General features: G+C 41.4%; 2 protein-coding genes across 5 annotated transcripts in view; both read left to right on the top strand.

Annotated features, from left to right (window-relative positions):
• Positions 1-3,383, top strand: part of RB195_018980 (uncharacterized protein) — a gene marked incomplete at both ends in the record, with an annotated part of 31,336 nt that extends 27,953 nt beyond the window's left edge. For both annotated transcript variants that reach the window (XM_064186627.1, XM_064186626.1), the window contains 2 exons: positions 815-1,028; positions 3,268-3,383. In XM_064186627.1, the coding sequence (XP_064042507.1) occupies positions 815-1,028; positions 3,268-3,383 (330 nt within the window). The remainder of the gene's footprint in view (positions 1-814; positions 1,029-3,267) is intronic.
• Positions 3,384-10,945: 7,562 nt separating this feature from the next.
• Positions 10,946-17,243, top strand: RB195_018979 (uncharacterized protein; the record flags this gene model as incomplete). 3 transcript variants are annotated; one of them, XM_064186623.1, is made up of 8 exons in its annotated part: positions 10,946-11,027; positions 11,210-11,302; positions 11,390-11,484; positions 11,716-11,796; positions 12,171-12,245; positions 16,795-16,902; positions 16,969-17,064; positions 17,112-17,243. In XM_064186623.1, the coding sequence occupies 8 exons, from the start codon at positions 10,946-10,948 to the stop codon at positions 17,241-17,243; spliced, it is 762 nt and encodes a 253-aa protein (XP_064042505.1). The 3 variants fall into 3 exon arrangements, with proteins under 3 accessions (XP_064042505.1, XP_064042506.1, XP_064042504.1); XM_064186625.1 differs by having other exon boundaries at positions 11,716-11,801; positions 12,158-12,245; XM_064186624.1 differs by lacking the exon at positions 11,716-11,796.
• Between the last annotated feature and the right edge of the window lie 10,062 nt (positions 17,244-27,305).

The following is a 27,305-nucleotide window of genomic DNA, read 5'->3' as shown; positions in this document are numbered from 1 at the left end:
CTACGACCCGGTATAGGCTTACCAGCCTGAAACTCGTACCTCCACAGATTCGTGGGATGATTCCTTTAAGGAAGGCTACGACGCAATTCTGCAAGTCTTCGTGTTATCTCGCAGACTGAGTTCTACATCGACATTTGCGTCATCATAGAGATATAAGCATGATTCTTCTACTTCTTCACAGTTGATAATCAATAGAAGGCTGAGTCGCAGTTCAGCCGTCATTTTCACGAACGATGTGATATAGAAAAGGAAGGTCGAAAACTTAATAGGCCTAAGTTCTGGAGTTTCTAGTTTTCTAGCACTCGGTACATTAAAGATGATGATATGTGATATGATATGATACATTACAGATGAGTACTACATATGTTCATGTATTGGATCTCAAACACGAAAAAATATTAGGACTCTGAGCTCAAATGCGATAAACACTTGTTACGCCACTACAATATCAAATCTGTGGCCACCATTTAAGACTACGCAGTAACAATTTTGTGTTGCAAAATTTATGGAAGTACATTTTGATAGGTTATATTATATCTGAACCATTTATAAGTTTTTTCATCCCTGTGTTTTCATTTTTCAATTGATAGTGCATGCAAAGTGCAGTTCCGTTCTTGTGTTCATAACTGATTCCCATTGTCTCCCTTTCTCTTTTTATGTAATTACTGTTTTTATGTTCTGTGTTGATGGTTATTTTCGTGAGTCGTGAACTAATTCCCTATCGCTATTTATTAGTGAACGGTTCTGAACTATCGTAATACGCTGCATTTGAGGAGTTCTAGCTAAGTTTTAGTTGAAAAAGCATTCTGTTCAGGTGAACTTCTGTTACTCTGAAAGCGGCGAAAGGAAAAACACCCTTGTAAAAGTGCGATTATGTCGGCAATGCTCGGAGATGCTTAATTATGGGTCGCAACGAAGGAGAGCGGAGAAAAGAAAGAAGTCTCGGAGAGAAAAAGATATTCATTCAGAAGCTGGGAGTGAACGGAAAAATAAAGAAGAATCACAAAGCGAAACCAACGGACGTGAAGGTAAGTCAAGTTTAGACTCACTCGGATTTTAAAGTCATTTTTTTTAAAACATGTCATCGATAACGATGTTTTGTGAAAATTGCCAAATTATGTGCTATCTAGTTTTCATGTAACTAGCAAGTATTTTTATTGTTAATGGACTCATATATCTGAAAAGGAAAAGAGGAAATGTAAGCACATCTCAAAAATGGTCCTCGCACCTCTATCCTGGGTTCCTGCTGGTGTAGCTATTCGATTCAACTGATTTTATACATGCACTTCATGTGCTATTGAAATTATTTATATGGTTTTTGGGAGGAGAGCACTGATTTTAATGCTATGGAGGAGAACATATCAATTCGGAAAGAAAGATTTCTTGGGACCTGGGAAATGAAGCTAGAGCCGAAAATAGATTGAGAACAGGTCGATTTTTCCCTACACCCATGTGCGAAACATGATGTAGTGCATTTTCTCTTGTCTCAATCATCCAATAGAACAACACTATGAGAACTAGTACAACCGTATTGACGGATATGTGTGTGATATGTTTGAGACATCTCGCAAATATTTTTTCGTAATAACTTACCGCGATGCTCGATTTAAAAAGTGAAAACAAGAAAAGTTTCAATTTCTTGACTTCTGCTTTCATACTTCGCAGCACCTTACCATTGAACGTCACGGCAGCAGACTTTGATTACAAGTGCTGTTTTCGTTCTCATTGAATGTAAATGGCGCTGCGGGATGAAGTTGCGCTGATTATCTTAAGAAATCTCCTTCTTGTCAGTAGCCGGATCGCGAGATGAAACAGTAATCCTTTCAACTTCGAGTCCAGAGTAGAAGCTAGACATGTGCGTCTCGTGCCCAAACTAAGCCTGGATAGATTCTATTACTAGTAGTATGATGTAGCTGAGCTAATCAAGCGAACAGTTTCGAATCTTTCACTAACGTTCATAGCGCTGTTGATAGTGTGATAAGCTGCAGTACGAATGGTTGTGTGTTCAGTCCTGTGCTGATGTCACTGCTTTCCATTCTTTCTTCCATTGCATTCTTTCGTGTTATATGAATTACCTTTGGAAATTGGACAATTCCTAGTTTTACTACACGTAACTAGCTATAACTAAGCTACAATCAAAAACGCTAACTTATTTCCCTGGTGAGAACCTCTTTTCCTCCGTCTTCCTCCACCTTGCGGAGCGGAACCATGAATTACATACGTATTAAAATGATTAGCAGTGCACGAGTAACATTAAAAATACTTTGAAAAAGAAATGCAAAGCAGCGATTCTACAGCAAGAGGCGACAATCAGTTTACCATTGGCTTATCAAACAACAATCTGATTTCTCAATTCTGCCAGAGGTTTGCGTACAACAACGCACTTTGTGGAAGTATCTGTGTCGTCATGCCTCTTATGTTCCATATACCCCAACATAAGCCTGATTTCTGTAGAAGCGCCAGTGTTCAGCAGCTATTGTATGTACATATAACTTTTAGCATGGTTATGTTCTCATTTCTTTGTTCAAAAATTGGCCGGAAAGAAGTTGGGTATCAATTGATGAAGCTTCAGCTTTTGTTTGGTTCTCTTTCCGCCACCAGAATGGCTTCACGACATAGTTTTTCAATGCAAACGCTTTTTAGCCGTTCATTATCTCCATATGTTTTTTGAACGCTTTTGATTTGTGTACTGATTTTGAGTGTTTAAGCTTAGGCTGCTCAATATATGTTGAAAGTCAGTACGAAAAAGATGAGAATAACTCACAGTTTCACTTCTTTTGTATTTGAGCAGCAGTCTCGCATAAGAAGTGAAACTGTGACTGTAGCTTTACAGTCAGAAATATGCGGATGGCAGAAGAAGGAGCAGAATTTGTCTTGTTTGTTTCTATTCTTAGTGTAGACTCACTTCAGATATGTTCAACGATGTTCAGAGACTAATTCTACGTCGCGTATTTCTGCAAATGTCTTAACTGTTAATAAACAGAGTAAATGAGATGGAATTTGCAAGCAGTGGCGGGCGGTCTCTTTATGTCTGCTCCTCTATTCATCGTTTCTTAGTTTTGTTCACAAGCCGGTTTTCTTTTTGTTGGGTCTCGTATTCGTTTGCCAATAAAGAATGTTATAAATAATTAAAAACACGACAAGCAATACACGACCCATGTTGGTGTGATGTTGTTGCCTTTTTTAAACATATTCTCGCAACCCACAAATCACTGTTCTGTAAATAGCACTAGTAATTATCTGACAGGCTAACTTGTATTTTTTTAGAGGAAACGAAAGCGAAGGTGACATCTGGTTGTGATCCATGGACAGCCCCAGTTCAGGAGACAATTAGAACGATGGACAATGAGATTGACGATTTCTTAGACGATTTATTCGATTGAACCTATGAACTTATACAGGCGTCTAGTTATTGTGATACTTTCGTACGTAATAAGGCACAGTCACGTGAATGTGATTTTTCTTTTGGTCCAAGAACAGGTGCCGTGTAATGCACTTGTTCTTGGACCAAAAGAAAAATGGTGCAGGGATGTGCGGCTGGAATATCTTCCATATTTGGAATGAACAAAAAATTAAACGAAGCAGTTAAAAAATACTGTAAGCAGGTAAGTTTTAAGAAGTGTTCTTGAACATGCATCGAGTAGAGAACTATTGGCTTGTTCGGAAAGTAATTGGGATTTTTAAGCGTTTCAAAAAAGTTAGTTTCTCATAATGAAAGAACATTAATCAATAATATATTTTCCATTTTGTTCCATTATCTTTTGTCATCTTTCTGACAATTTCATAATTCCTCTCTCTTAGAACTTCTGGTCCTTTTCGGCAAAAAAAAAAACTGAGCTATTTCGCGTTCAAGTTGTTCTGCACCGATCGAAGTAAGTGGTGGTCGGATGGCGCAAGATCAGGGCTATATGGTGGATGTAACATTAATTCCCAACCAAGCTCTAATAATTTTCGCCGTGTCGCCAAAGATGTGTATGGCCTAGCATAGTCTTGGTGAAACACTGCTCCTTTGCGGCTCGCTAGTTCTCGTCGTTTTTTTTTTTAAATCCTCCGAATTCACATTCTGGTTCTTTGGAACCACCTCAAAATATATCACACCTTTATAGTCCCAACAAATTGATAGCATGACCTTATTTTGATGGAGATCAACTTCCATCCTTTGAGCAGGTTCATCCGGTTTTGGCCATGATCGTTTACGAGTAACATTATTGCAAACAATCCATTTTTCATCACAAGCTGCTATTCGCTTTGAAAATTGGGTCGTCTTCATTGCGTTTGAGGTGCAAATAGCAAATAATAACTTGCTGCGTTGAGTGAATCCCCTTCAATCATGTAACACCCAAACATCTAGCTTCTCTACTAGTCCAAGTTTTTTGATGTGCACGTGTATTGTTTCAATGGATGCGCTGGTTTTCTCAGCAAGTTCCCGTACGGTTACATGACGGTCAGCCTCGATCAATGCCATCAAGCGATCATGATCGATGATCAAGACATTGCCCATCTTGAAGTGAAAAATTGCCAGAACGGAATTTTGTGAACCAATTTTTACATATGATTTATGATAGGGCATTGACACCATATGTTTAACATATATCATGGAAAACATCAGGTGCTTTTTTACCACTACGGAAGTGAAAAAGGAAAATGGAAAAAAGGAAAATGCTCCTCCTGACACTCCAAAAATTGATCCTGAAGATACAAATGGAAATGAAAGTTGCGCAGTTTTTTTTAAAGAAGTACAAAAACATACTTGTAATATATATCAAATAAAAACAAATAATAATGGCAAAAATCTTTCGAAGCAAGCGTTTAAAAAATTTATTTTCTAAAATCCCAATTACTTTCCCAACAACCCAATATTTGCTGCTCGCTCGACCTAATCATGGCTTTCAAAAGTGAAGCATGTTGGAACTGCCAGGTTCCAAAAATGGGCCAGTGTTTGAGCGTGGATCTCATTCATTTTTCATCATTGTGGTCTTGAGTCTCTTAGTATGCTTCTTTCCACGTCTTCAAGGATCATCCCTTCACATGTGCGTCTCTTTGACCGATTTAAGATGTTAATTTGTTCCGCTGTGATGCAGCTTTTTGGTGGCTATAAATCATTTTTCTATTGCGGCGTGCAGTTGGAAAATTGGACTTTTTTTTGCAATGTGGTTAATTCGTGGCATTGTTCATCCTCTTAGGCATGATTTGAAGAATTTGAGTAATTGAACAAGGCGTTATGTGTGATGCAGCTAACCCCTCCTTTTTCTTCTCTCCTACGATTCGTGGTCTTTAGAAAGGAAATCCAGGAGATTCTACCGGAGTCTGAAGGTTGTTGAAGATGACCGACTTAGGGAATGAGGCCATTTACGAGTTTTTGAGTAAATGCGTGGAACTGAAGACGGAATGTGTTTTTCGAGGAAATCGAAGCGTTGGCTCTTAACCATACAAACAACAGTCTTAATCAGTGGTTTTTGCAAACGAACCTCGCACTGCTAACACTCGGAATTTGTGTGTACCGTGGCAACTAGGAGTTTATGGTGACCAGAAATTTCGAATGAGGTGCTGTGACATCTTGAAGCTATTTTCATTACAAACTCGATGATAAAATTGCATTTCAGAAATGTTGTCCTCCGCAAGGAAAAGCAGGAATATACGAGGATGTTCTAATCATGTTGATAAGTGGAGTATTACATAAGTGAAGTATTTCTGTGAGAAATGATACTTCCAAAGATAAATGTAAGACATTACTTCAGCGAATAGAACAACCAATTAGTCATGATGCTACGTGACAGGTTCAAATGACGGACAAACGGCTAAACGCAAATCAAAAATACTGTTTCTCCGAGGGCGAGCTGCGTGTGGGTGCAGGCATGTTCATGTATGCGTGTGTGGGTGTACAAGGGTTGTTTTCCGCTCGTCGATCGGACTGGAAATCTGTAATCTGATTACTAAGAAGTAGAAATGTGGTGGTTCGAACTCCCTTCGTAGAAGTCAGCATCATCATGCTCTGGAAGAAATCGACAAGGTAATCGTGAGCTCGCTTGGCCGCGGAACAATGGCGCGGCAAAGTGTTCATGGGTTTTTTTCGTTCAACATAATAACAATGAATGGTGATCATCTGACCCCAAAGGAGCATATGGTAGCCTGGAAAGACGGGTTGTTCAGGCTGCCAGCAAGGGCTGTGATGCACATCAACTATTACTTACGCTTTGCTAAGAGCATAATGACGGAAATCAAAAAGGTCTAGTACAAAGACTAACCGGAACCAGATGAACTTGTCCAGTGATGGTCCTCCAGAATATTGTAGGGCAGTTGCTATGCTTTACAGCTGATACTTACATGTTTTTCAGACCCCTGTAAGTACCATTGTAATTTCATTTTAAACAACCAGATATCATATATGTACCTCCTCGCTGCTCTGCAGAGATGACCTAGAATAATTTGCAAAAGCAATTCTAAAATTGATGGGAGACTCTGGGCAGAATATGGGAACACATTCGTGAACTAAATAAGTAATGTGCTCAAGCTGAACCAATAGGAACTTCGTGTAATTATCTCAAACACTGTTAGAAGTGTGCTGCTGTGTATCTGTTGGATCAACTCCTGGTTAGGGAATCCACTCTTCATCATATAACTTCGACCTAGGCAACCTAGTCACTGTCGTCCCAATGGAACCCTCTTCAGGAAGAGGAGCCGAAACTCTTCGATATCATCAAGGGAAATGAAGAATGGTATCAGAGAAAAAGAAAAACAAAATAACTTCAGTGACGTTATATTTCTTGGTACACATTCTATACTCAGGCGTCTCGTTAGCTATTATCGTGAAACATTTCGATCGAGACGAGTCCTGTAACCGCATTTCGACGACGACGACTGACGGATTTGATGAAGTGAATTACGGATGCTTCAGCAGTGGTGGTTTCAGTGGTCATATGGAGGTTTATCTGTTCCCATCTACATATTTGTGCTACTTTTTAAAGTTCTTTTTTTTTGCATGGCTGAGTAGGTTCATTTGACAAAGACCAGATATACGTTTAGCACACAACTGTTAATACATTTTTTCGCATTGAAAGAGTTCTAGCCTTACACTTTCTACACCGCTTACACTTAGCCTCAATAATAATAATTGTTACTTTTTTGGCTTCTTTTGTTCCGACTTTCGACCTTCGGAATTTCAAAACGAAGTTCAGGTTATCCATGATTCAGAGTCATTACGACAGCAGTTGATGTGCAGTCGGTAAGGGGTTTGCTGTGTCTGCACGACCGATCGACGGATCGAGACCGTTCTAGTGCCAGTAAAGCTTTTCATCCCTCCAAAGTCCGTAAACTGACACCATATTTGTTTGGGGATGAAAACACTGGACTTGATGATCCAGCTAGCTCTACAAGTCATTGCATATGCAGACACTCGTTCGTGAATCGAACGATGACGCTGACCTTGTATCGCTTGGCAGCGTGAATCCGCTACAGGACCAGGATGAACACGTAGGCGCAGGCTGTGTACACATTTGCTTTTTAGCTTGAAACGAGCAAGTTGAAATAGTGAGTACTTCTGAGAAGCCAGTTTGGTTATTGTATCTCAGTGTCGTTCAGAAATCGCTCCTCTCTTTGTGTTGTAACGTTTTATATATTGACAACATTCACGTTTATTATTTAATGCCAAACGGGAGCAGGGGAAACTTGCCCATGCTTCAAGTTTATTGTGAGACACTCTTTGAATCTGACAGTGGTCGCGAGTATGACTGTCCACCGACACCATCGACGAAGCAATATTACAGTAAGATTGCAGTATGTATTGTTTGGTGACAATTTCCGTTGTGAGTTTTCAGACCATCTGTGCAGGATTACTTGGAAAATGTGAATCTGATGTACACTGTCACTTGGCGTGGGGCAGTTCACGCGAGACTAAAAGTCTCGCAGGTTAGACAGTGGCAGATGGATGGATTGTGTGAGCTCTTGCTGTGTGTAGATCAAGAAGGTTGCGCAAAACTGTGTTCGAGGACGACACGCTTCGGCAACGACACAGGCAACCACGTGCTACCAGCCCGCCAGTTAAGACAGGAAAATTCTTAACGATGAAATGGTTCTGAAAGTAGGGTTTAAACGAATTCTGAAGGGCACAGTATGCAGTGTGCAGATTAGCGAGTATGGTATAACTATACAAAGTACTTTGCGAATCAAACATCACATTCGGGATCAGCGCTCTTAAAATCCTCCGAACATAAAATCCTCTGCAGTCTTCTCAGTAAATCCGTAACTTTACTTCTGGAGTAATACATGGAAGCAGTGGATAAGTTTTCACGTGAAAATGTGAACAGCTTTCCTCTAAGGCTCATATTTTGGCCAGCCTGGTTATTGGTTGTAAATAATTAGCTTTCGATTCATCAAAAATGTTTAAATTTAACGTATTACAGCAGCTGATTGGTCTAAAGAATGTTCGGGCATTGTATTTCTGCTTCTGATGTGGCTTGCTCAGAAACTTGAAAATAAAATGGCTATCCCTAGAGATTAAAAGATTAAGAAATCACTTGATTTTGAAGAAACTGACCTCAAAATAAATATGCTGGTAAGTTCCTTGTATTACTTTATCCACATTTATACTCGACATAAATTGGAAGAAAATATTCGAAAATTGTTAACAACATAAAAATGTGGAGATTGGGCTAGGCAGTTCCTGGAAGTCGCAGGGACGTCGAGCTTCTATCGATGGAAAGCGATTGCGCTGGGTGGCAAGTTGCGCGTATTTGTTCGAATCACTTGCTGCCCAAGTCAGCTATTCAGCATCGACAATAAATAACCAGTAAACATGCAACTAAGCTCTACATTGACCTTAAGTAACTATCCAGAATGAAGAAACGGATTCGGCGGGCGTTCAGTGATTTTGGAAAGTTAGTTACAGTCCTTGCAAGCGTTTCTTTGCGGTACATTTGAGGGATGTCGTATTCCAAAAATGATGGCAAGTACTTCTTCGATCAGGAATAAGAATTACATTAGGACAAGATCGCAAACATGTTTTTTGTTTAAAAAAGGTAGTTGGGATGTTGTTGATAAAGCACCTTCTTGTTACTCGACATCAGCGCAGGACTAAACTTTCAAGATTCGCGAAAGAGCACCGCTAAAAAGGTTAATATTGATCTGATTATGTCCTACTATGAGGATACAAGTACTGGATAGTTTAACACGCAATTGTCCACATGAATTAACTTTCATTTGGCCAGTTCTGTTTCATTATGACATAGTTTTTGAATTGACTTGGAACGTTGTATTCTCCGTATTTCCTGCGAGATTATGAATTGCCATAGGTAGTGTTCACCAAGCGAAGCCGTATCTTACTGTTTCTCGAAATACAGTCATCATTCATGAGGGGAGAAGAGGGGAATCCCTGATCGACTTGTTCCTTATGTAACTCTGCATCTCATCTTTCCAATTTTTGACTTTAGTTTTCGTGAAATGCAGAGATGTTCCAACAACACGACTATTTTTGGGCACGAGTTCCATCTAAGCTTTGATTAGCTTTCTGGCTTCAGGCTCTCGATACGTTTTTATTTCTCTCGATCTATTAGAACGATTCTTTGTGTCTATGCAAAGTCTCTCTTAAATACATGAATAGTCCTTGTAAGGAATCTTGTGCAAGACTGGTCATCTCATTGTGATGACGACAATTCCATCCGATACTGACAAGTCTTGTTAACAGATCGTAATCGATGCGCATTAGAATGCACGTACTGACAAGTCGAGTCATCGTCGAGTGCGCGAAACCATGAACAGCGGACCCAAAGGGATTAGACCGAAGAGTCGATAGAATGGTCCCTCCATGAGGCGATGAGAGAAAAGATCGCATCACGAATGTGCGGAGTTACTCTATCTCGCTGCTTTTCGGATTCGCTCAAGTGTGAGTCGACATGAAATTATGGGGCAGAAATAAATCGAAAGCCTCATTTTCTTGGGGATGTGAAATATATGTACCGGCGTTTTCACATTTCGTTTGCGCGGGGTATGTATTCAATTTCAGCCTCATTTAAATAATTTCGCGGGTACGGAAAATTGGGAAGCATCCAGGAAATTGAAATATGTCTTGAGCATAATTGTGCAAGAATGCTCGACCCAGCTTCAAATTAAACAAAGCCTCCATCTTTGTTTCAAAAGTAATTCGATTATTCATTACGATTGGGAGACATCACAAGAAAGCAAAATCATCCAGCGTAATTCCACAATATGACTCACGGAGAACTGCTTTGGTTTGTGCAAATGTGTGTGTAATAGTTTAGATTTGATTTTACTTAATCTTCTTAGTTCCAACAATTGTTTCCACTTTTCTACTTTATTTGATTGAACATTATTGAGTTCAAAAGAGAATTCGGCGGAAGCAAAAATACAAGGTGAAATTAGCTAATTAGCTTTGGATGATGTTGTAAACGTGCCTTTATTTGAAGTCTTACTTGGTTTTTCAAAGACTGGTTTTTTCGCTGATCTCATGAAGGGCGACGTTCACCCAATCTTAGTCCTGCGAAATGTATTGTTTCTTTTTTTTTTCATTGCAGAGGTCGCTCTCGATAAGTAAACTGTTATTCTGGCATTATCCGCCTCTCCCTCTCAGTGTTCCTTTTTCCGGAAATCATACAACATACAACTGTGCATCTGTAGCTTCGCTTATGATTGAGTCCGTGGTGTTGCGCAAGCATCGTCGAGTGATAGATGCGTCTCCCGAGGACAAATCCGTCCCTATTAGCATGTTAATTGCTTGTTTATTCTACGTGACCACGCCCATTTCGCCGACTCTTATTGGTCTGCTTCATCCGGCTCACAAGCTTAAAAATAATTCTTCCTACTTACACTGGTTCTCATCAGTTGGCAGGTATTACGGTAATCTACTTGCCTGCTTTTGCCGGATTCTCTTAGAGAAATACTTTATTCTGTTAATTCCGAGCTCTGAGTCCTTAGAAAATAACAAAGGCGTCTCATGTTCTCTAACATAACCGTGCAAGATGTCTGGAATGACTACTGGCACAAGCAGTTCAACACAACCGGCTCACCGTTCAACAGTACGTTGCAAATATGTAAATAGTAGTAATAAATAAGTGGAAATCTTTGAGATTAACAACTAAAAAGTTTTTTCTTCTTTCTCACCCATCTCAGTTCATGCGATTTTTCAATGTAATTTCTACTAACTGTTCATACCATGTGTGTTTGGAGTATTACAGTCCAGCCTTTCTGCTATTTTAAGCGCTTGTAATTCGTCCAGAACCTGCAGAAGGGGGAAGCGGTTCTTCCAGGAGTTCAACTACAACTCCCGAAGCAGTAGCTTTCACTACCCAAGGTGAGATCATTGAAATTCCCATATAGAAACGAACTTTTTCAAAGCTTTTGTTAGAATAAGCCAAAGCAATAGGCGACTTTGTTGTAGAACCCTCTCCTTGCGAGGCAGCAACTGCGAAAAGACGACGCACTCGCACCAACTTTTCTGGGTGGCAGCTTGAGGAACTCGAAAGTGCTTTTGAGGTCAGATGCTTTGCTACCATTACTTGCGTTTGTTGAGACTCGAAACGCTGCTGCAGGTTCAACTTTTGAAAGAAATCTGAAGTATCGTTTGAGGATTCACATCTACTCTGTAGATAAAACGGAATAGCATCTGTTTGTTGCAATCTTGAGCAGTTCATTTTTTGAACGAACGGAAAAAGTCCTCTAATAACATGTTTTTGTCGAACAAATCTCAGTAGTTTTTCTTTTCAGGTAGTGCGCGTACTAATTATAGACAAACAATATTATGTGGTGCATATGTACATTCAGCACACTCACAGTGACTCGAGTCATGTTCGGTTTTACAATTTATGTTTTTTTTGTAGAAGAAATGTCGATCTTCGTTTTCTGCCTCGTAGAAAAAATTAGTATAATTTTAGGAATTTTTTAACTTCATCTTTGCAGTAACTAAATAATTGCATTTGTTGATAATAAGTTAACCGTAACCGTTTGATGATAAGTTCCGAATTGAGCATTTCCAAAGTGTACTCAGTTCTTCCTGCAAAAAAAAAATCGCATTACTTCTATACCTCAGGCCGTAACCACAGTTATGTGGTGTTTCTCACGGACCCTGCCACGAAGAAATTCACGCTTGAAAATTCGTAACTATTCATGACTTTTCAAACCCAGTGTGAGACATAGAACTACATTTAAGAGACGATTTCCAGGCGAGTCACTATCCTGATGTATTCATGCGAGAGGCGCTGGCACTCAGGTTGGATCTACTAGAGAGCAGAGTGCAGGTAATTCCAAATAATATTTGTCTTTAGAAGTGAATGGTATTTTTTTAGTATAGTACTGCTCTAGGCGCATAGGAGTCTCCTTTTCATCGCTGCGCTACCATACACCATAAGTTTACTTCTTCGTCTTGCAAATATAATAGGCAGCAGGCCTCAGGGGAGCGTTTATCTGCGCTTATTGCTGGAAATCTCTCCGGACCGCACGAATTAGGCGGAGACGTCAAAACAGTGATAGATTCTGGAGCTGGCAAAACTTCACGAGAATATCCTACCGTATCCGAGCCGACGCAAACTTCCGTTGGGACTTCGCTCGTGAAGCTTCGGCGTTTGTCTATCATTTTTGGACCAATGAACCCATGTCTTGCCACATAAGTGCTAATCCATCATAAGGTAGCTGTAGAGAGATTTAGCTATTGTACCCGCATTAATGCCGTAAAGTGTTTATTGCTGCTGAAAAGTTTGGGTAGATGAGTATAAAAAGGAGTGCACAAGGGAAAAAAGACTTTGAACCCTCAACGTTTTTCCTTCTCATGGGTTTTAAACGAAACGACCAAAGAAATGGGTCTTCCGTGTGAGCTTGTTGTTTTAGCAAGAGAAACTAATCGGTTCCGCAAACTACTGGTGCAGCGAAGTCGTTCAAAGTGACAAACTGCGCGATAAGCCCGTCCAAATTCATTGCCGCAGATCCCAAGATATCCGGAAAAATAATTCAGTCCCTCTATCGGCTCTTCCGCTACTCAGAAGAACGAACAGTTTACTCCTGTTTAGGTTTTTTCGCTGAATAAGTGCAGAATTGTAAGGAAAAATGTTCTGAGAGCTGAAAAGAATTGTGTTGTGCCTAATACTTTGGAAACAGATTCAAAGCTGCTAGGAAAGAAAGTTTGGCTGCTTCATAAAGTTAATCCGAAATGGATCTGAAAGAAAACAGGAGAAACACCACTTCTGTCTCGTATATCAAACTAAGGGTTGTAGTTTTTTTTTTTTTTTTTTTTTGATTTGAGCCCATTACTAGAAAGGATTCTACTTTTGTAAAGTGCTAAGTAAGCGCATGCTCTAACGCTGACTGGCTCAATCGAAAGCTGCAAATGACCCAACATTGGAATAAGACTGACGGCACTGCGGAAGATATGGATGTCGTTGGCCTCTTAACCGGTAAACTTTCTGGTACAAAAAGATAAATAAGTGGTACCCACTGTGAGACCACTCTAAAAACATGTGCTTTGTTCAAAATAATAGTGTAGTAGTACAGCAAGTTCTTCCATGATTGTAGAAAAACGAGTTCTCGTCAATGCGTTTCGACAGATTCGATTTACTATTGAATCAGTGCTCTTAAATGGCCAAAGAACATGTTTTGATCTTGCCAGCATACGTTGCAGTTTCTTGTGTTTTATTCTGGCTTCATTTTGCTTTAATTGACTTAACTCACTAAATATGTAAATACCAACACTTAAATTATTGTAGTTTATAATAGATCACATTCTTTGTTTCTTTCTTATTCTTTCTTATTATTTCTTTCTCCGTCGTTAGCTTTCGTGTCACAATAAAAGCAACATCAGAAACTCCTACCTGTATTGTGTCTTAGTACGTCGAAATTATTTATGTGCATGGAAAGGTCGACGAGTTAAGTAGTTGAAGTTGAAGTTGAGTTAGTTGGTAAGGGAGAGTTGGTAGTTTAATGCAAATTTTTGTTCTTGCCTCTAGTGATAGGCGGTAGACGAAATCTGCAGCTATGAAACATCAACTCCATTTTTTTTGCTCGTCTACTGAAGATCAGCAGAACGCACTAATTTGAGAATGGCTTTTCCGCTCAGGAAAAAAAATAGGTAAAACAGTCATAGTCTTCCCTGCTGAATAAAAAAACATCTGTATCTAGACGCTCGTGACTGTGCTGCAAATTTAGCAAAGTAGCAGTACAAGCTAAGTCAGTAGTTTGAATCCAAGTTGTCAGAATCAAGTTGTCGTCGATGTTCAACTAAATCGTTTATCATGGTGTTTGTGTTATGGGACTGAGTATCGTGCCGATGAATCATCGTGCTTTGGAGAGGCCATCTGGCTATCGAATTAAACTTAATTCACTAAATTTCTTTCTGTCAAATATGTGGTTCCGAATGGAACCCAGGGATGTTTCTTACAAGAAGAAATGGACATTTCGCTCTGCATATTCCATTCCTTTTCATTTTGTGTCAAAAAGAGGTTAAAACGAAGTTTAGCCTCAACCAAGAAAAGAGAAACTCAAACTATTGCATAAATGGAAGGAATTGAAAGCAGAATTGGTGCTCAGAGCAGGCAAAAGGTTAGACGTGTTGCACGGCGTGAAAACTGTGGAAAAGTACATCTAAGGGGTGCAATGAAATGTGACAGGTGTTACGGCACCAGAACCAAATCAATTATGGGATTATGTGCGTGCCCAATAACTCCAAGCTGCTTCTTCAAAAAGTAACATGAGTAATGTTTGACTTCTTTAACTAACAACTGCATTCGTAGCGTTCTACGTTCGCCTCCGTATGTCTACTCCTCTGTTCGTCACACTCATAATGCTTGCTAGACTATTCTTCTAAAATTAGATGCGTGCATGCAGACAACTGCTTAAATGAAAATTTAAAAAATAACAAAATTAAATAGGGGCTACCAGTTAAAAGGGTCACTACTACATTTAAACAATATTTAAACTTGACTTTGCAGGAAAACTGGTAGCCTTTATTTAATTTTTTTATTTTTAAATTTTCATTTAAGCAGTTGTCTGCATGCATGCATCTAATTTTAGAAGAATAGTCTAGCAAGCATTATGAGTGTGACGAACAGAGGAGTAGACGTACGGAGGCGAACGTAGAACGCTACGAATGCAGTTGTTAGTTAAAGAAGTCAAACATTACTCATGTTACTTTTTGAAGAAGCAGCTTGGAGCTCAGTTACTTTTTGACGAAGCAGCTATATATATATATATATATATATATATATATATATATATATATATATATCCTGACAAAAGGACGAGTAAAGGTGGGGTCAAAAATTCCGATTTTAGTTCTGTAGCAGAACTTTGAAGAAAATGTCCCCCTTTGAATTTCACTGATAACTGAATAAAAGCGAAGCGAGCCGCACAAAAACTCTGAAATCCGGCTTCGAACAAGGAGTGAACTTTCAGACTGGTGCTATATAATAAAGGATTTATTCTGTCACGTGTGTGTTTAACAAAATCCCAGAGAGCAGGAACACGGGACCTAATTAATTGAAGGTGTTTAATTGGTGCGAGGCGCCAAAGAGCACTGAGTCAGTCTCTGTCTCTGGGACAGGTGAGATAGCGTATGAAAATGGAATCACCGCGGTTAACCGCGCACGAACACTGCTAAATAATTTCACGCGATTTGTTCAAGCAGTAGATGGGAACCTCTGGATAGTTTCATAGCCGTGATAGCTGAATCCGTATCGTTTAAATGTAGACCTCCGCATGTGCACTTTCCTGTCCATTTTAATAGTTGCTAATAGTTTACGTGATCTGACACAGGAAATTTGTCCCCATTGCAGTCGTTAGTCCACGTCATTTCGCATAAGTTCTTCATTCTATGTTAGTTTTTGGAAGAAAAACCAATGTTTCGGGTAATGTTTCCAGATTGTAGCTGTTTCGAAGAATTATAAGCGTTAAATCAAATATGAATATTCTGCAAATATATCACTGATGTCTTTAGCAAGAAAATTACAAAATCTTTAAATAGTTATAAAATAACAGACTGTTCATCGGTTCTCTCTCTCTGCTCAAATGTTCTTTTTTATGGACACTCAATACATATATACATAAGACTTTCTCTGTGTGCATTTTCCGTAACAAAACTGTTCTTCCTAAAAACTTTACCTTTAACGTTAGATACTAACAGGTGAGATATGACGTTCGGCAGGGACTGAGAGTGTCAAAATCTGTTACAGGAATTATTAGGAAATCTGTTACAGAAGTAAAAGAACTCAATCAAAAATAGTGCTTACATCGGTCTGCCTTGTGCCATCTTCGAATTTGCACTATTCACCAACTGAAGTTCGTATTACGTCCACGCATTTTAGTAGTTTAGTAGCCGACTTACTGCTGATTAGAAAATACGAAGACACTATTCGACCCTCTTTTTCGATATACAATACGGCAAAATACCTCAGTGAAATTGACATCCTTAGTGAATACTTTCCTGAGTGGGTAACTAGTAAATTTCACTCTCCAAGTCCACTCTTCTTACGTCTGCCTAGTCTGCCAGTATTGTATTCGTGTCTACTCTCGAGGTTCTGAAGCCAATTATTCGATTTTACAAATAATATATGTAGATAAAAATGTAGTTGACTACTTCTGACTGTGGGCGGTAGTATTCTTCTGGGCATCTCCCTTACTTCTTACAATTCAGGGGTATACTTTCTTAAAAGGGAGGAGGAATGATATTTCCTATGTCCTCCTTCTAACGTTCTAATATTTTGATGCTGCGCTTCTCTTGCTAAATCTGATTGAAAACTCACTTTCTGGACATTTCGTAGTGAACATCGCAGATACGAAACACGAACGTGGACACCTTTGCAGGTATGGTTTCAAAATAGGAGGGCAAAGTGGAGAAAAAAAGAAAGCATAAAAAACGGAGGAACTACTGAACAAATTTCTGCAAAAGAAGACGGACAAGAAACAACCAAGGTGAGTAGGAAGGAGATAATTATTGTAGCAGAATCTGCAGAAAATAAAACATCTTTGGAAATGTAGACGAAAGACTGCGGTGCATTTTCCATCGACAGCTTACTCGCTGCGAGCCGAGTCCCGCGCGGTCGCCGTCCGAATGCGAAGTATCCCAGAGTCCAGGTTCGCCTCTTTGCCAACACAGACAGACGAATTATATGTTATTTTAGGCTTGCAAAAATCTATCACCATTCATGCTGCCTCTGTTTCCGATCACGCAGCCAGCAGGTCGAACTATTCGGGAGCCATCACCGTCACCTCAGTCGCAGCAGACATCACAACAAACCTCCCAACAATCATGATGGACTTTCTGACACTATGTTATGCTTAGTTTTGATTTTTCTTGATTTTCTTGAGTGCAACGCTGCTTCTCTCAAAGTAAAAACCTCCTATCCGGATCTATGTTTAGTTGCCACTGGCTTTCCCCAATTTACTAATGGCTAAACTACAATAAACACAACGAAACTACATAGTTATCTTTTATTTAGAAGTAACTTTGCCGACTCCCAGTTGATTTGAACAATATGACACAAAGGCACAAATGAGGCAGGACGTTTGCACTTATGTAAAACAGTAACAGAACTGAAAATTAGCTTTGAAGGAATTCAACAGGTTTCGGATGTTGCAGATGGTTTATTCCAAGCGAATTCTTGCAAGCTTCCAACACTCTATAATTCATTCTATATCGAAAGTCTTGTCACTTTTGTAATTTTCTTCCTCATTTTTTTCTCAGCATACAATTTTTCAATTAACATATGATCGCCTTTGTTAGTTACTACAGTGCACCACCTAATAAAGAGGTCATCGATTTCCTCGTCGCAGACGTGGATAGGATGGAAGTCGAAAATTATCAAATTGGATGAAAGCTTTCCTAGCCAAGTAAGCCAGTACGTAAGCGGGATAAGTAATGATCAGTTGAGGCTATGTCAGCAGAATAGAAGGAATGGGTACTGTGTGTGTCCCAGCCTAGCTCTTCGATATCTTGACGGTCTCCTTAGCTCGGGTTATTATGAAGGAGATGCAAAGAAGCCCGGCTGGGCCGCTTTTCTGAAATAGCTTTTGCGAATTTCTGCAACTGAGCAGCGTAAATAAAAGCGATGGCCTTGTTTCTTTGCAGAAGCAACTCGTAGTGCAGCATTCCCATGAAATCCCAGTAGGTGCAGAGTAGGACCTACCCCTTGGGGTGTATGTCCGATTTGGCTTGCGTGGACGGGTATTATCATCGTGGAAGCCACACCACAAGATGTGAATTGGAATCCTTGGATACCCAACTCCAATTTTCAGTAACCAGGTCTCCCACCTCCTTTCGATACTGGCGGAGAAGTAGAGACTAACAGACTAACTAACCGATAGACTAACTGCGGGGACGATTATTATCATCGTGGGAGCATGGAGGACTTCTGAGGATTGTTGGCAGGCTACACCTGACTCTCATCTCAGGACTGCTGGTGCAAATCCCTGCTAAACTCTTTTACAGCGTTGGAAATTGAGGAGTTTTCCAGTCTTCCACAGTGTGGGGACGTTCCGACCGCGGCTTGTCTTCGAACATCGTTTCTCTTATTGTGAAGTGAGCGAGCTAGCGATAGACAGTCCTGATGATAGTGATGTACTCTCCCAGTGCGCCGTTGCCGACTTCCGTCATCGCTGCACTGCCGTTACGCTATAGAAGATGATGGCCCGATCATGATCATGATATATCATGATTATAAACCAGTCTGAACGTCGGGCTAAAGAGGTACTTCAGACATTCTGTGGCGTTCGCTTCGGCCGCATTCACTGATCAATGAAAATTAATAGTAACGGCATTTGCTGTGAAATTAGATTGGTGTATTTCTAACAATACTTTCTTTTTCTGTATAAAGGGGCAAGATTTTATAGATTTCCTTCTAAATGTTCCACATTTGGAGATCATTCAAACGTCAGCTTTAAATACACCTATACCAACATAATACAGACACAAATTGAAAATATTACTCGAAGTATGGCTTTTCTTCCAATTTTCCCTAACCGTTATCACAGAATGATGTTTTAACATAAAACATAAACATCATCGTACTGATAAAGACAACGTTCCACGTCACATCAAGTAACCTGTTGTGCAGTATTTAAACAGCACATTTCTTTCATGTTTCCATTTTCTGAAGAAGGCGTGTTACCAAGTTGAGGCAAAGGTATAAGAAAATAGACACGCGGAGGAGCTATAGATGAGAAAAGCAATGAGCGCTGTGGTCAGGGCCATTAAACAGTTGCAACGTCTCATTCACCTTTTGCGACATGCAGAAGAAGTTATTGCGCACCAATCTTACGCCCCGGGATTCGACCACCCCATTTTATAGTTATCTCGTGCCGACGCACCAGACGGACACCGATGGACCCGTCGCACCCCATTTTATAGCTTAATGGTGTCGGCGCACCAAATCTACGCCATTAAACCCGTCGCACCCCATTTTTCAAACTCGAACACACATACATACATACATACACATATAACTTCAAGTAATATTTTCAGATTGTGTCTGTATCATGTTGGTATCCAAGGAGTGTTTGAAGGTGAAGTGAATGATCTCCAAATGTGGAACTGACGCATTTGAAAAGAAAACTATGAAATCTTGCACCTAATTTTATATAAAGAAGAAAGTTTTGTTAATATTGTTATAAAGGCACCAATCTAATTTCACAGCAAATACCTCTACAACTAATTTTCATTGAACAGTGAAGGCGGCCGAAGCGAAAGCCACAGAATGTCTGAAGTCCTTCTTTAACCCGACGTTCAGACTTACATATAATCATAATCATGATCATGATCATGATATATCATCATCATGATCTACTATATAATAACGGGCTTATTCTGTCACGTGTGTCTGTGTGTCTGTGTGTGTGTGTGTGTGTGTGTCAGTCACGAAATTCAAAATGAGGGGTGCGACGGGTCCACCGGCGTCGAGTTAATGCCTCGAAGCTAGGAAGCTATAAAATGAGGTGTGAAGGGGTCCATCGGCGTCGGATACCTATAGAAGGGGATGCGACGGGTCTATCGGCGGCAGATAGGGTTAGAAGGCGGTGCGACGGGTCCACGGCGTCGGATACCTATGGAAGGGGGTGCGACGGGTCCACCGGCGCCAGACACCTATGGAAGGGGGTGCGACGGGTCCACCGGCGCCAGACACCTATGGAAGGGGGTGCGACGGGTCCACCGGCGCCAAAAACCTATAGAAGGGGGTGCGACGGGTCCACCGGCGCCAGACACCTATGGAAGGGGGTGCGAGCCCCGCGAACTATAGAAGGGGGTGCGACGGGTCCACCGGCGCCAAATACCTATAGAAGGGGGTGCGACGGGTCCACCGGCGCCAGACACCTATGGAAGGGGGTGCGACGGGTCCACCGGCACCAGACACCTATAGAAGGGGGTGCGACGGGTCCACCGGCGCCAAATACCTATAGAAGGGGGTGCGACGGGTCCAGTCTACAGGGGTTACACTGGCGCGCCGGCGCCAGACACCTATGGAAGGAGGTGCGACGGGTCCACCGGCGTCGAAATAGTGCGCAATAACTTCGTGTGCATGACGCAAAAGATAGATGGTTGCAGCCGTTTCAAAGCCGTGGCCACGGGCGCTTTGCTTTACACCGTATATGACTCCTCCGTGTGTTCATTTCCTTTTTCGTTCGCCTCAAGTTGGTAGCATGCCGCTCTCAGAAAGTGGAAACACGCATGCAAACGGGTGCTTAAATAGTAGCAAGATGTTTATGTGGTCTGACGTGGAACGTTATCATTATTACTAGAATGATGTCTTTCACGTCATTTAATGTTAGAACATCATTCTGTGATAACTATTGGGGGAAATCAAGAGGAATACCCATACTTCGAGTAATGCTTTCAAATTGTATCTATATTATTCTGGCATCGAAAGAGTGTTTGCAGCTGATGGTCGAATATTCTCCAAATGTAGAATTGACGTGTTTAGAAGGAAAAGTCCGTAATCTTTCGCCTTAATTTATAATATAAAGAAGAGAAGGAAAGCGTTGTTAAAAAAAAACACAAATCTAATTTTACAGAAATCACCACTACTATTAACTTTCATTGATCAGTGAAAGGGAGTGAAGCTAAAACCACCGAAAGTCTGAAGTCCGGCTTTAGCCGGACATTCAGACTGGTATATAATAACGGGCTTATTCTGTCACGTGTGTGTGTGTGTCAGTCACGAAATCCAAAAAAGGGGTGCGACGGGTCCACCGGCGTCGAGTTGGTGCCTCGACGCTAGAAAGCTATAGAAGGGGGTGCGACGGGTACATCGGCACCAGATACCTATAGAAGGGGGTGCGACGGGTCCACCGGCGCCAGATACCTATGGAAGGGGTCCGACGGGTCCACCGGCGCCAGATACCAATAGATGGGGGTGCGACGGGTCCAGCGACGTCAGATTGGTGCGCCGGCGCCAGATTGCTATAATATGGGGTGCGACGGATCCAACGGCGTCGGTGAATCCGATTATTGTTGCGCAATAACTTAGTGTGCAAGACGCAAAAGATAGATGGTTACAACCGAATGAGCGCTTTGCTTTTCACCTTTATTACTCCTCCGCGTGTCTATTTCCTTCTTCTTTCGCCTCAAGTTGGTAGCATGCCGTTCTGAGAAAGTGGAAACACGCATGCAAACGGTTGCTTAAATACTAGCAAGATGTTTATGTGATCTGACGTGGAACGTTCTTTATCAGGAGGATGATGTCTTTCACGTAATTTTATGTTAAAACATCATTCTGTGATAAGCATGGGAGAAATTAGGAGGAAAACAAATATTTCGCGTAATACTTTTAAACTTTGTCTAGAATATATTGGTGTGGAGTGTTTGAAGCTGAAGTTCGAATGTTCTCCAAATGTAGAACTGACGCGTTGTGAAAGAAGACTATGAAATCTTTCGCTTTTAGTTATACTATAAAAAAGGAAGAAAGACAATTGGAGACACACAAGTCTAATTTCACAAAAAATGCCACTACTGTTAATTTTCATTGATTAGTGAAGGGGAGCGATGCGAACACCGAAAGTCTGAAGTCCGGCTTTAGCCGGACGTTCAGACTGGTCATGTATATAATAACAGGCTTATTCTGTCACGTGTGTGTGTCACGAAATTCAAAAAGGGGGGTGCGACGGGCCCACCGGCGCCAGATACCTATAGAAGGGGGTGTGACGGGTCCACGGGCGTCAGATAGCTATAGAAAGGAGTGCGACGGGTCCATCGGCACCAAATACCTATAGAAGGGGGTGCGACTGGTCCACCGGCGCCAGATAGCTATAGAAGGGGGTGCGACGGGTCCACCGGCGCCAGATACCTATGGAAGGGAGTGCGACGGGTCCACCGGCGCCAGATAGCTATAGAAGGGGGTGCGACGGGTCCACCGGCGCCAGATACCTATGGAAGGGAGTGCGACGGGTCCACCGGCGCCAGATACCTATGGAAGGGAGTGCGACGGGTCCACCGGCGCCAGATATCCATACCAGCGTCGGTGGACCCGTTCATTGGTGCGCAATAACTCAGGATGCATTACGTAAAAGATAAATGGTGCAGCCGTTTCAAAACCGTGACCACTGGGCGCTTTGCTCTTCACCTTCATGACTCCTCCGTGTGCATATTTCCTTCTTTGTTTGCGATTACGTGATCTGACGTGGAACGTTATCTTTATCAGTAGGATGATGTCTTTCACGTAATTTTATGTTAAAACATCATTCTATGATAACCATTGAGGGGAATCAGGAGGAATACTCATACTTCGAGTAATGCTTTCAAATAGTATCTACATTAATCTCGCATCGAAGGAGTGTTTGTAGCTGATGGTCGAATATTCTCCAAATGTAGAATTGACGCGTTTAGAAGGAAAGCTCCGTAATCTTTCGCCTCAATTTATAATATAAACAAGAGAAGGAAAGCGTGGTTTAAAAAAATCTAATTTTACAGAAAACACTACTACTATTAACTTTCTTTGATCAGTGAAGGGGAGCGAAGCTAAAACCACCGAAAGTCTGAAGTCCGGCTTTAGCCGGACATTCAGACTGGTATATAATAACGGGCTTATTCTGTCACGTGTGTGTGTGAGTCACGAAATTTGGAAAGGGGTATGCAAGGGGTCCACCGGCGTCGAGTTGCTTCCTCGACGCCAGAAAGCTATAGAAGGGGGTGCGACGGGTCCACCAGCATCGGATTAGTGCTCCGGCGCCGGAGTAGCCACAAAATGAGGTGAGATGGGTCCCATTGCATCGAAATGGTGCGCAATGACTTCGTGTGCATGTCACAAAATGTAAACGGAATGTTTCATAGCCGTCGGCACTGGACGCGTTGCTTTTCACCTTTATGACCCCTTCGCGTGTCTATTTCTTTCTCCGTTCGCCTCAGGTTGATAGCATGTCTTCCTCAGAAAGTGGAAATATGCATGCGAACGGCTGCTTAAATAGTAGTGAACAGTTTACATGATCTGACGTAGAGCGTTATCAGTAGGATAAAGTCCTTCACGTTATTTTGTGTTAAAACATCATTCATCGATAATTCTTGGAGGGAAACAGGAGGAAAGTCCAAATTTCGGGTAATATAATACTTTCAAATTGTGTATACATTATACTGGTATCGACAGAGTGTTTGAAGATGAAGTTTGAATATTCTCCATTTGTAGAACTGACACGGTTAGGAAGAAAACTATGAGATCTTTTCCTTTTTTATAATAAAAAAGATGAAGAAGTATTGCTAGGGATACACAATTCTAATTTCGCAGAAAAGAGTACTAATATTGATTTTCGTTGACCAATGAAGGGAAGTGAAACGAACACTACAGAAAGTCTGAAGTCCGGCTTTAGAAGGGCGTTCAGACTGGTGCTATATAATAACGCGCTCAGTCCGTCCGTGTGTTAGTCTGTGTGTAACGAAAATACTCTATAATGATCCCTCTCGCAGACCCTCCCAAAAACGACTCCCTCATCTCGTTCCTACTAGTATAGCTGACCACATAGCAATCAAAAACTGGGTATAATAAAAAGAAATTAAAAAACAAATAAACGCCTAATAAATGAATTAAAACAATATGATATAATCGTGCTATATAATAATGCGCTTAGTCCGTGTGTGTATGTGTGTATGTGTGTGTGTGTGTGTGTGTGTGTGTGTGTGTGTGTGTGTGTGTGTGTGTGTGTGTGTGTGTGTGTGTGTGTGTGTGTGTGTGTGTGTCACGAAAATACTCCATAATGATGCAAAACTCTGCACCGGTGGGATGCCGAACTATGGTCGTACACCTGATAGGGGAGAACTCTACCTTTCCACCATTGTCCAAAGGTGTAATTCTACAATGAGGAGGTGTGCAATGAGGTGAATATCATCATCATAGTGTTGAAGATGAAACTCTACGTCAGACCACGTGAACGTGTGTTGGCTTGTATTGTATTTAAGCAGCCGTTTGAAAGTGTGTTTCCACTTTGGGAAGAAAGGATGTCAGCATCAGGCAAATATGCTTGGAAATAGATACGCGAATGAGTCATAGAAGCCCATTCTGCCGTTGGGGCTCCGAGAAAGGCATACAGGTGAGCGTCTGTGGACACTGTTTTCGCGTTGTAAGCACGCAATCTGAGACAGTCTCCATGGCGAGTCGTACGTGTGCCGCCTTGGTCCAGAATCAGTGACGTCCTGAGCAACCTGAGATTTGATCCGCTCTCAGCGGTCGCCATGTGTTCCAACGTCCGAGACGGCAGGGCCCAGTGTGCAGGGTACTGAGGCAGTGAATATGCTGGAGTGGCAAAAAAACTTTTCCCCAAACTCGGCAGCCCTGCCACAGCAAGCTTAGCTTTCACCACACGTCGTCGCCCAACCTATGTGGATCAGGGAGCCACCTTGCGACATTTTGCCAAGACGGTGGTGAATCTTATCAGTGGTTTACGCTACGCTTCCGATTCCGAGAAGTCGGAATGATGTCGAACTCCTCAGCTTAGGAGACCCTGCCGGCGGACAAACTTGTGCATCGCAGTTCGACGCCCAGAGTCACCTCCACGCCACTATGAGGCGGTAAACCGTTGTAGGCCATTACCAGAATTATGAAGAATAAATTTTTCAAAAATCATTTTGTGGTTTGTGTACAATCTTTTTAGCTTAACTATTTATGCTACAATAGTCTTCTTCAACCGCAACCGCGAGTTTTCTTCATTCGTTTATTCAAATATTAAACAAATTTATTTTGATGCAGCATTGACGTTTTTTTGAATACGTTTCAGTTGTGAATGTCTTCTGATATGCGGTGAAATCATGCCATTCACTGCTGATCCTCCTTCAAGTTACTGCACCACGTTTGAAAAAAAGCAGTTTTCACTTCTATTTTTCTGCTGAATATTGCACCCTAAATTACGCTATTGTACGCCTTAATATGTGTTTATTTAAAGTCGACCACAACCTCTTCCTTTCCTCTTTGCTCCTTTCATTTTTTCCAATTTTCGGACCCCTACTTTAATTTTTTCTTAATTTGCCGACCCCTCTTACGACTCCTGTTGAGCATTCTCTACACACGCTTGACTCTGGCAGAATCATCGTCATGCACCTGATTGGCGAGCACTCAACCATTTCGCCATTGTCCAAGGCTATATCGCTATGTATGTTGGCTTTGATAAACAAGTTAGTTTCTCTCATATGTTAGTGACGGTAAATAAACTTCTATGTGAATGTATACTTCCAGATTTGCAAACTATCATGCTATATAATAACGAGGTTATTCTGTCACGTGTGAGTTTGTGTATGCGCGTGTATCAGTCAAGAAATTCCGAAAAGAGAGGGAGACGGACACCATGACGTCGGTTTGCTGCGCTGGAGCCTCAACGCTTTAAAATTATGTGAGACGGTCACTACGGCGTCGAATTTGTGCCTCGGAGCCTGATAGCTGTAAAACGCTGGGACGGGTCCCACAGGGTTGAAGTGGTGCGCCGGTGCCAAAAAGCTATAGAGTTGGGGGACGGGTTCCACTGCGTCGGATTGGTGCACGATCCCCAGCACAGTAGAATGGGTTTCTATGGTTCCTTCACATGTCTATTTCCCAGCATGTCTCTATGATGCTGCTAACATACTTTCTTCAAAAAGAGGAAATGCACGTGCGAACGTCTGCTTAAATACAATACATTGTAGCCAACAGTTTACGCGATTACGCGATATTCACGTCATTTCATGTTAGCACATCGTTTTTTGCTATTAGTTGAGATACTATAAACTCATACTTCGAATAATGTTTACAGATTGCGGAGGTTTGAGAGGAACATAGATATAAAATAAAGTTTGGTCGTTCTCCAAATATAGCACTGACGCGCTTAGGAAAAAACCATAAAATCTTACATCTATGCTTAAATCTTCGAGTAAAAAAGAATTGAAGAGAGCGTTGATAGAAAAAAGCAATTCTAATTTTACAATAAATGTCGTTACTGTTATTTTTATTGATCGGTGAAGGCGAGCGAAGCGAACACCAAAAAAAAAACCACAAGTCCGCCTTTAGCCAGACGATCAGGCTGGTAAATAAATAAATAAATATTTATATACCAGCCTGAACGTCCGGCTAAAGCCCCGTGGGACCCGTCCCACCCCATTTTACAGCTATCTGGCTCCGGAACACGAATTCGACCAGTAGTACCCGTCTCACCCAATTGTACCGCGTTGGGGCTCCAGCGCACCAAACCGACGCCATGGTATCCGTCTCCCTCTCTTTTCAGAATTTCTTGACTGATACACACGCATACACAAACTCACACGTGACGGAATAAGCTCGTTATTATATAGCATGACAGTTTGCAAATCTGGAAGTATACATTCACATAGAAGTTTATTTACCCTCACTAACATATGAGAGAAACTAACTTGTCTTATCAAAGACAACATAGATGGCTACATAACTTTGGACAGTGGATAAAAGGTAGAGTGCTCACCTATCAGGTGCATGGCGATGGAATAGCATCTCACCGGTGCAGTTTTGCATCATTATGATGTATTTTCGTGACACACAGACAAACACACATGAACTAAGCGCGTTATTATATAGCATGATAGCTGGTCGTGTTGGCCCTGTTTCAACTGAACATAATCAGGTGTTCGAGTGTATGCGTTGAAAACGTACGAGCCATATAAAGTACACTGTTGTATGGCAAAAGACTCCCATACATTACGAAAATGTGCTGTCATCCAGCACATCGCCAAAGACCATCACCTGAAAGGTCAACTTCCTGAAGGGAGCATGATATCTTTAGCAACAAGCAATCGTTTCTGCACGCTGAAATGCAGAATACTGTCGAGTGAACTTCAACAAACCGCCCTATCTTGGCTTCTCCGACATCTCTGTGTGTCCTTTGCTGCACTACAGGAAACACGC

Source organism: Necator americanus, chromosome II, assembly GCF_031761385.1.
Source record: "Necator americanus strain Aroian chromosome II, whole genome shotgun sequence".
Lineage (NCBI taxonomy): Eukaryota > Metazoa > Nematoda > Chromadorea > Rhabditida > Ancylostomatidae > Necator > Necator americanus.
Note: the sequence above shows the minus strand (reverse complement) of the source record. Positions and strands in the feature narration are given on the sequence as shown.